A 10531-nucleotide genomic window follows, 5' to 3' on the forward strand; every position below is an offset into this window, starting at 1 on the left:
AAACCCTAACTTAACTCTGGTGCCGTGTCACATATAGAAATTTTTTGATATTTGCAACCATAGTGAAACAAAGATTTATATTTTTGATATTTATTTTATATATTTAAGTGCCATTTAACAAAGAAAAATCAACCAAAAAATTGAGTTCCTGTGTCACCTCTGACACGCTTGTCATAGGTTCGCCATCACTGCTGTAGGAGGGATCCTGAGTACTGAGAGCCCAGTGCAGACTCGTGTGGGGTGCTCTTGGAGGGCCAGGGGGCTGTAAGGAGTAAAGAGGGGCCGTGGGAGAGACCACCCTAAGCATGGTATGGAAGGGGTCTTAACCATGTGGCCTCAGTCCCAGCACCAGCCTCACCTGAGTGTGGCACCGGAGTGCCTGCCTCTTCTGAGCCTCTTCGCAGGTTCCCCTACTGGCTTTGCCCGGCCGCGGTTGCCTGGTGTGAGAGGGCAAGATGCCCAAAGCTGCAGAGGGGTCAGCCTGGGTGTGGGGCCCTGTAAGGCTGTTGGGGGATCCTGTAGGCTGTGAGCTTTCCCACTGCAAACAAGAACTTTCCCAGGGGTACCTCTGTATTGGGGGGTTCCCTTCTCTGTTTTTCAGTCTGAAAGGACCCTTGAGAAATAGCCTTGGCCAGTTTGAGCCCTTTGAGGCTGAGACAGCCAGCGTCACAGGCAGAAGTTACCTGACTTAATCTGCGCAGCACCAGCTTCTTTGTGACTTAGAGGATTCCCCCCAAGACCACACTGATGAAAGCCCAGAGGAGGGAAGTAGAGGCACCTACAGAGCAGTTAAGGCACCTCTGGGTGTGCTGTGGGAGGGCGGGTGTGGAGATATGTGGGACGGACTCATTCTTATCACTGGTGCATCCGTGGATGGTTCTGAGGAGGAGCATCTAGGACAGGGGTGGGCAAACTTTTTGACTCGAGGGCCACAATGGGTTCTTAAACTGGACCGGAGGGCCGGAACAAAAGCATGGATGGAGTGTTTGTGTGAGCAAGGGAGGTCCCGTGCTGTTTTTTTAAAAACATGCTTACCAGATCCAACATTCTGTTGGTCCAGCCTGGATTCGAGGGGAGGGCTCAGAGCCCACCGGTCAGTGGGTGACGGCACAGTCCCCACCTGTGAATGAGGGAGAGGCTCAGAGCCCAATTCTCAACGGGGAGAAAGAGCCGCCTGTGCACCCCGGAGCTGGGCCAGCTCCATCTGCGTCTCACTTCCATGAAGAGGGAGGTGAAAAGGACTGGACAGAATTCAGCTTGTGGATGCTTATGGGCTAGTTGCCCGTGTAGATAGTCACAAAGTAGCGCTGCAGGGACTCCCCTGCTCTCCCGCAGTAAAGGTCCATGTCAGGCACCAATTCAGAGAACGGGGTGGCTGTAAAGGCGGCAGTGAGGAGGGTAAGGCCGTGTGTTCAAAGGAAGCGTGCACCAGGGCATCTCTCCGGGGTGACTCCTGTCCTAGAGCTGCTGTGTCAGTGATGACGTGGTCCCTCAGGTGGCCTTCCAGAGATGTGAGGTGAGCAGCGACTGTTGAGAGGAACCTGGGCTGGAGGTTTGCAGCCGCTCACTCTTGGGTGGCACCTGCCCTTTCTCTCTGGCCACGTGGCCACTTTGAGACCTGTCCTAAGTGTGACATTTTTGAAATTTTTGTAAGAGTGTCTTTGAGCCAAACTGCTGACATATATCAGGGGAGCAAGGATACCCTCCTGAGTGTGACATTTGATAGAGCCTCAGGGGTGCATGAGGGCTGCTGTGGCCAGTTCTTTTAGGGGCCGAGGGAATGATGCGCATTCTAGATGAAGCCCCCAGAGCCAGAGTGAATTACTAGTAAATGGCGTTTGGATCTGACCTCCCGCTTGCTTAGTGAAAACACTGGCCACATGGTATGCAGTTCAATCATGAGGACTCAGCATAACTCCATGAGTTCTGGGCAGTCCTCTGTGGCTGGGGAGCTTCATCCCACAGCTGCTCCCAAGTTTCCTTCTGCTCTCATTGTGTGCTGTTTACCCTGTGACCCTGGCCTCAGCGGGTCTCAGAAGTGTAAATTCTCCATTTAGATTATTACCATGTCTGGTTTGCATGGGTTATATAGTGTTTAAGGAATCAGGCTCCAATGAGGCATGCTGGACGGTAGAGCTGGACAGCATATACCGTGATCTCCCGTGGATCCAGTGTGAAGTCTCAGCGTCATTCTGAGGATCGCAGGCACAACTTTCCCTCTCACTGTGCAGCTCTGGCTACCTGGGAGTTTTGCTGTCAGAATTCCAATGAATAGGCCCTTTACAAATTCTGCATTTTGCTGCAGATGCAGGGACCACAAAGGAGAGCAGATGCCTTCCTTGTGCTTCCAGTTGTAGGGTGTCCTTAAACAGTCCTTCGTGTCTGGCAGTGACCCTGTAACTCTCAGCAGTCACACCAAAGCTGTTGTGGCCTTTTCCCTGGTACAGCTGCACGGAGCCAACCTGAGCCCTGACCAGCCCTTGCAGGACGTCCACCAGCTGCAGAAGCAGACGGAGCAGAGCGTGCCCGTGGGCTGCGTGGCAGAGCTGCGGCAGCTGCTGGAATGGGAGCAGCGGGCAGCTCAGCAGTTCTGCCAGGAGTGCAGCCTCCAGCAGGAGGAAGGGAGGCGACAGCGGGTGAATGGGAACAAGAGCCCAGAGGTTCCAGCTGATGGTGAAGGGGAGGGAGAGGTTGGATCATGGGTCACTCAGCCTAAAACTGTCCTAGTGCCAAGGGGAAGATGGCCCAACAGCCATCCTACCTCCATGAGAACTGGTTGTACAGAAGCTGTGGGACCCCGATTTCTACTGTGAATAATGAGGACTCTTAACAGATGCTGAGGAAGGACCAGGGTGGTGAGAGGTGGAAAGAGCCTCTCTAGGAGGCACTGAGTGAGCTGATCCTGAAGGTCTCTTCAGCCTGGGGGCCTAGTTCCTCTCAGCTGCAGTCTGTCCTGGGGGGCTGCAGAGGCTGCCATAGGCCCATGGCTAACCGTTAGGGGCCCCACACGAATGCTTACAGGGCCTGAAAGGTGGAGAGAAGAGGCTGTGAGTGAGGCAATGGGTGCTGCTCCTCGGCTGTGTAGCTTCTGCATTTCAATGCTCCTGATTTCAAAGAAAAGCTAAAAACTAGATTTTCATATAAACACTCCCAGTTTCCAAATGATGCACCTAATTAAAAAAAATATCTTAAACTATTATGCATACTGAAAAGAAAATCCACCCAAAGGCACATAAGGAATACAGAAGTTACTTATTGGGTACACACTGATCTAGGTATTGGAGATACAGGAATGACACACAAGGTGAAAATCTGGAGCCAAATTATAGTGGTGGTAGGGAGCCCAAAAATAAAAAAATGAATCATGTGGATAGCACGTTACGTGGTGGTGAGTGCGGTGGAGTGGGGGGTCTTGCAGTCTTAAATAGGATAGTTAGAGAAGGTGGTTCTTGAGCCAACGTCTGAAGTTATTGAGGCAGCAAGCCATCCAGTTACCTGGGGAGAGAGGACTGTAGGCAGTGGGGCAACACGTGAAATGGCCCTGAGGTGGGTATGTATTTGGCATGTTTAAGAACAGCAAGGTCACCCTGGCTGGTTGCTCAGTGGTTAGAAAATTGGCCCTCAGTCCGAAAGGTTGCAGGTTTGGTTCTCGGACACAGTGGGGGTTTGTGTGGGAGGCAACCAATTCATGTGTCTCACATCAACGTTTCTCTTTTTCTTCCCATCTTCCCTCCCTTCCACTCTCTCTCTAAAAAAAAAAATCAATGGAAAAAAACAAGTGAGGATTAAAAAAAGAAAAAAGAATAGCAAGGATTGGAGGGAGGCCGGGAGGAGGATCCAGGTAACAGGATCGACCTGAGGAGCCTGCTGTGTGCCAGGCACTAGAGATGCAGAAAGAGGGTCACTGCCTTAAAGGGCAGCAGGACATGGTGGCTCAGAGCATCGCCTGCGGAGATTGGGACTGTGGCTCCCCCACCTCCCAGCTGAGTAATCTTGGGCCAGTTGCTTAACCTTTCTGTGCTCCAGTTTCCTCATCTGTAAAATTCCGATACCAGCCTCAAAGCATTATTGTGAAGCATCGATGAGTTGGCACTTCTAAAGTGCTTGAATTGTCTGTGGAACGTGTGCCCCTGTGTAAGTGTTTAATTTAAAAGCCTGAGAAAGTAACCTGATCCTGAGTAACACAGTTCATGAGGAAGAGTTCAAGGCAGGAGGGATGTGGAGATCAGGAACCAGAGGGCAAAAATTAGAGCAAGACTTGAAAGGTGGGTAAAATTTAATGTTTGTAAAGCATAAATTCTACATCAAATAACCTTTCAGCATTATGCAAAAGTGTCCAGCTAGAGATAATATTAAATTACAATAGATTAATGACAAAACAAGGAATTTTGATCAGAAATTCTTTAGGAATACTTAGTCTGCTAATTCTTCTTCTCTTTTTTTTAATATACTTCTGTTGATTTCAGAGAGGAAGGGAGAGGGAGAGGAAACATTGTTTGGCTGCCTCATGCACCCTACTGGGCAGGTGCCCTTGACTGGAATCAAACCTGGGACCCTTCAGGCTGCAGGCCAACACTCTGTCCACTGAGTGAAACCAGATAGGGCGGTCTGCTAATTCTTGAACTACAAAAAGAAATAACAGTTTAGTGGTTTGTGACAGAACATTTTTTTAACTTACTCTATACAGATGAAAGGTTATCAATAGTCACTCTCATATTTGTACATTTTAGCTAATTTCCACTCTAAAATAAATAAGCCTGAGAGGATTCTTTTTAAAATGTAAAATATTGGTGTGTAACCTTCTTTTGTGGCAGGAAGAACATAAAAAGCAGCTTAAAGATACAGAAGAGCAGGTGGAAGAGGTGGAGATGGTTTTGAAGAACATGGAAATGCTCCTGCAAGAAAAAGTGGGTGAGCTGGGAGAGCAGGTGCGTGAGGGGCTTCTGTCAGGACATGCCAATATCCTCGTTCAGAACATTGTTTTTCTTTTTATGGGTGTTCACTTGGAACCAATGAATCTGGGGATCTGCCTAAACTTCATTTTTAGAATCTGATTGTACAAATATTTTTCAGATTAACAATTAAAAGCAATCAATAGGAAACTGATTTTACTAAATCTGTACATACCCTACATTATATCTGTACATTGTGCTCATTTTCTTTTGGAAATTGTTTTAAGATATTGAGGTGTTCACATAATCTCAGAAAAGATGTCTGTTTTCATTTGTTCATTCAGTCACTCCAAGCACCTGTTAAGTATCAAGGCATTGTCCTAGGTAGAAGCCCTCAAGGACCTTACACTCTAAAGGCAGAGACAGATAACACAAATGACCTCAGGTTGAAAGAAGTGCTCTGAAGAAAAGGAAATAGTGATGGTGGGGATTTGGTGAGGATGGTCAGGACATGGTGTGGGGGCAGGCACCTCATGGCCCAGCCATGGGAAGGTCTAGCTGTGTCCCCCAACAGAGGCCAGGTTGGCATTTTAGAAGGGAGAATGCGAATTGGGTGCGACTGCCTTGTGCATTATAGTGCTAAATGCCAACAGCACCTCCAGTCACTGGGACAGTCTCCACATGTGGTGGGGGACATGTAGATCCCCAACAAGGTGCATTCCACAGAGGGAGCAGTGCAGGTAAATGTCCTTAGATGGGACCAGGCATGGCAAAGGAGGAGTCATTGTAGTTGGTGTGAACTGATGGGCAGGAACAGGTAGGCAGGGTCCCCTCAAAGTCAGTAGTTCAGATTTTATTCTAATTACTAGAGGTCCGATGCATGAATTCCTGCAGTAGGGGTGTGAGGGGAAGGACCGAGGGAGGTTGGCTTGGCTGCCAGCTCCAAGGAGGGAGCTGGCCCTCGGCCCCCCCGGGAAAGGGGCTGCGTCCGCTGCCACCCATCCCTGGTTCCCTGACCCAGCCTGGGGCCTGAAGGCCCTGGTGGGGTCGGGAGAGGAGGTGGTCGCCAGGCCGGGCGTGGAAGGAACGGATGCCGATGCCACCCCGCCACTGCACGGTTCCCTGCCACCCCCCTCCTTTCCTCACCGCAGCGATGCCACCATGGTGGGCGGGCAGCCCCCAGGGAAGGGAGAGGACGGGAGCAAGGCAAACCCGTGTGGTGAGGGCTGACTTTCAATAGATTGCAACAAGGGAGCTGTTCTGTTACATATGAAAGCCCAACCAGAAGCAGGTTGTCTATGAATGGTTTAACATCAGGGTCCGATGGGGGCTGGCTGGGGGCAGTTGGAGTGGAGGCGGTAGGGACCAAGGGCGGTTGGCTGGCCATGGGAGATTGGCTGTGGGAGCACACTGACCACTAGGGGGCAGCTCCTGCATTGAGCATCTGCTCCCTGGTGGTCACTGCGCATCATAGTGACTGATCCACCAGTCATGGTTGTTTAGTTGTAATGGTCACTTAGGCTTTTATATATATAGACTAGAGGCCTGGCGCACGAAATTTGTGCACGGGTACGGTCCCTAGGCCTAGCCTGCCATCAGGGCCATCTTCCCCAGCTGCCACCCACCCGGTTCCCCATTCGCCATCGGGCGATCAAAGCCTGACAGCCAGGGAGAGGGACCGAGGTTGGCTGTTCCTGCCCATTCACTGGCTCCACCCCCGCTGTGGGTCGCCCTCTGTGTGTGGGGCAAACTGGCAGGGCGGGGGCCTTGGCCTGGTGCTACCTGCATCCCCCACCACCCACCCCCAGGTCCCCATTTGCCATCAGGCGATCGGAGCCTGCTGCCTGGGGAAAGGGACTGAGAGGTGGCTAATGTACCTCATAGTGACTGGTCGAGCAGTCGTTCTGCCTTTCTGGTCACTGGGTTTTTATTATATAGTATAGATAATTAGAAGCTATTGGAAGAGTTTAAGTAAGAACATGATCTGACCTATATATATATATTTTTCTTTTTTTAAGAAGGGAGAGGGAGAGAGAGATAGAAACATCAATGATGAGAGTCATTGATGGGCTGCCTCCTTCACGCCCCACACTGGGGACTGAGCCTGCAACCAGGGCATGTGCCCTGACCGGTTCATAGGTCAATGCTCAACCACCAAACCAGCCCAAAAATCACCATTGGGGGTGGGGAGATAACCTGGGCTGCTAGAGAAAAAAAACAACAAGAAGATCACAGCTGCCCTGAGCATTTACAGTCTCGCCCAGCCAGCAGTTAAATCAGTGGAACACCTAACTGCACGGGGAGTGCTGAGAGGGGAGGCAAGGCTAGAGGGGAAGAGACGCAAAGGCAAATGCCAGCTACTCCCGAAAGTTCTTTTGTAGTGCTAGAGGCAGCTAAGAGAAATGTGAGAATCTGTAGAAACATTTGTATTACATAGTAATCAAGTATGCTTTATCTGAGGGCTCCTGAGCCCATGAACATTTGTGTCACCTCTTGTTCCTGAATCTTCGTGGAAAGTTCCCAGGCTGAGTCACTCTTTGAGGCCCGCCCCCCTCCTTGTCTAACCTCCTGGCTTTGCTCTGCCACCCACTAACCCTCATTCTCCCTGGTCCTCACTTTTCCTCCCAGTGTCAGAGTCTGACTCCCCTTATAGTCACTCATTTGCACACTGTGTGCTTCCTCACCTGGCAAAACCAGTTCTAGTTTACTCTTGTGGCTTTTGCCCACCAGCGCTGCCCACACCTCCTGGCTTGCTAGCACTCTGAGCCCTTGCCCTCCCTTCTGACCTCCAGCACCTCTTCTCTCTCCTCTCAGCTGTCCCTGGGAGACCCGAAGTGCCCAAAGCGAATGTGCACTGCACTCGGGCCATGCACACGTAGACCTGGCCTGTGTCACCTTGCCTGGACCCACCCCATCTCCTCCTTCCTCTGGGGCCCTGGCTGCCACCCAACACAAACCTTCGGAGGCTTGATCGGACCAGTTCTCTGCTCTTCACAGAAATACCTTCAAAGAGTTGTCTTTGGTTCACTTGCCAATGACTTAGATCCAAAACCTTGGAGTGCAGTGGGCTCCTCCCCCCACCCACCCTGTCTCCATCTAGTCCACCAGTTCCGCCTTCAGCGTGGAGACAGCCCCACCCCCACTGCTCTCACCTCATCTTTGGCATCCTAACTGGCATGTCTTACTTCCTCCTCGAATCTGTTACCAACCCTGGAGCAGCAACAGTCCTCACCAATTGTAGCTGAGGCGCTGGCCCTCCTCTGCCGGGAACCCTTGTTTTTCCAGGTCCCTGAGTAAAAGGCAGAGCTTTTACAGTGACCTCAGAGGTTCTGCAGGATCTGTGCCCCGCACAGGCAGCCCGGTAGGTGGTTTCCTCTCCTTAGGCCTCCCGCCACCATGCCCTCGTCACAGGCCTGCTGGCCATCCTGTCACCCACAGCATGCACCCTCTGGCTCTTCGTACTTATTCCTCCCCCTGCCTGGAATGTTCAGGCCTAGCCAGCCTCGGGACTGACTCCCGTGCCTTATTCAGACCTGTTCAAATGTCACAGACACACACCCTGTCCTCTCTAACCAAAACGGAACCCTCCTCAGCTGTCTGAGTTTCCTCTTAGCACTTCTCACCACCTGACACACTGCATGTGTTTTTGATCTGTCTCTGTCCACTAGAATATGTGCTCCATGAGAGAAGGGTTGTTGCTAGGGCAGTGCCTGGCAATGAGGGGTGCTCTGTGAATGAATGAATTCAGTGTTGACTTAAGAAGCACAAGGTCAGGACGTCCTTGCCTTTGTATCTTGAACAAGGACTCAGGACTAGAGGCCTCGTGCCCCTGTGGCTGTTGTGTGTGGTGACTGCACCGGTCTGTGAGGGTGAGTGCAGTGCCTCAGTGACCTGGGCGACAGGATGGCCTTACGGAGCACACTTGGATGAACACCACATTTTTGGCACTCTTGACAGTTTCCTTGTTTTACATTGCCCGGAATAGTTCTTTTTGAGACCTATGATTTTGGCCTTTCATGTGATTTCATGGTAAAAATCTTTGATAAAGTTGACTTAAATGTTCTCTACCACATAGTTCCTCAGATTCTCAATTTCCTGTCTCATGCCAAGATAACAGAAATTGTTATGACATCCAATGTTTGTATCAGATCTGTAAGAACCCCAAAATATGGTTTGAATAAAGATGGAAGAGTCAAAGGGTTGTATAGCGTTTCTGCATTAGATTCACAATAAAGTATGGCTTTCTTCCCTCTCTAGTTTGAGAAGAACACAAAATCCGATTTGCTGCTCAAGGAGCTCTATGTGGAAAATGCTCACCTGATGAAAGCACTTCAGGTCACTGAAGAGAAGCAACGAGGGGCTGAGAAAGAAAACCGAATCTTGGAAGAAAAAGTAAGAGCTCTCAACAAACTCATCTGTAGAATAACTTCAGCATCCTTCTCTGTGTAGACTGCTTGTTTTTCTGAAATTCATTTTGAAAGAGCGTCTTTTAAAATTAAGCCACTGTGATGCCATAATTTTCTATGGTTCATTGGCCATGCACCCCTGGACATGTGAGCCAGATGCTGGGGAAAAGACTACACCGTTATTAGTCCAAGCTAATTTCCAACTGTGCTTAGTCACTGGTGAAATCAGATCATGGGGGCTCTCAGCAAAGAATGACTAAAAGACAATGATAGAGCAAAAGCAATTTCAATGTTGTGCTTTTGACTTTGGCTGCAGAGATTAAAGTGCAAAATTAGAGCTCTGCACAGTTTCACCGTTCCACTGTGCCTGCTTTGGGTTTAAATTATTAGTATCCTTAATGGTGAGTCTGTACAAAAATTCCAGAAAGGCTTTACTCTCTGTGACTGTCACCCAGTGATAAAGGACAAAGGAGGGAAAACCCTTTTTTAGGGATCGCTGCACCATGGGAAGGTGTTTGGACGATGCTTATTTTAAGTCTATGTGCTCAGGGATAATGATATTTATTGTGAATGCAATCTTTTCCTCCTTGAAATGTCATCACACTGGAAATGTATTATATAGTCTTAAAAAAGTATAGTTTTATATCCAAAATACACAAATTATGGTCATTTGGTTTATCAGAATAAACTACTGTAATATGAAGAGTCACTACTTGCAATAAATTTTTCTATTAAAATTGATCCAACTTCTAAGTTTGTTTTTAATTTTCTTTGTTTGTTAGTTCTCACCTAAAGATATTTTTTCCCCATTGCTTTTTCAGAGAGAATAGAGAGGGAGAGAGGGAGGGAGGAGAGGAAGAGAGGGAAACATCAATTGGTTGCCTCCCATAGGGCCAGGGAGCAAACCCTCAATCCAGGTACATGCCCTAGACCCAGAATGGAACACGAGATCCTTCAGTGCTCGGGACAATGCTCTAACCACTGATCACACTGGCCAGGGCCAATTTTTTTAATCTTCATCCAAGGATATATTTATTGATTTTGAGAGAAACAAGGATCAGTTGTGAAAGAGAAACAAGGATCAGTTGCCTTCCATATGCACCTGACCTTGAGTTTAACCCACAACCTTTTTGGTGTAATGCTCCAACCAATTAAACCCAGGCTTAAATTTTTAAATAAAATATCTCAAACATATAGAAAAATAGATGTGTGTTTTTTTGTTGTTAATCCTCA

At 49.0% G+C, this 10531-nt stretch overlaps 1 protein-coding gene across 1 annotated transcript in view; it reads left to right on the forward strand.

The window, feature by feature from the left end:
* Positions 1-10040, forward strand: part of NINL (ninein like) — a 69816-nt gene extending 59776 nt beyond the window's left edge. Inside the window, 4 exon segments of the mRNA XM_015558429.1 lie at positions 1465-1516; positions 2358-2636; positions 4815-4928; positions 9150-10040. Of these exon segments, the coding sequence (XP_015413915.1) occupies positions 1465-1516; positions 2358-2636; positions 4815-4928; positions 9150-9341 (637 nt within the window). The 3' untranslated portion in view covers positions 9342-10040.
* The last annotated feature ends 491 nt before the right edge of the window (positions 10041-10531 follow it).

The sequence above is a fragment of the Myotis davidii genome, unplaced genomic scaffold (genome assembly GCF_000327345.1).
Source record: "Myotis davidii unplaced genomic scaffold, ASM32734v1 scaffold733, whole genome shotgun sequence".
Lineage (NCBI taxonomy): Eukaryota > Metazoa > Chordata > Mammalia > Chiroptera > Vespertilionidae > Myotis > Myotis davidii.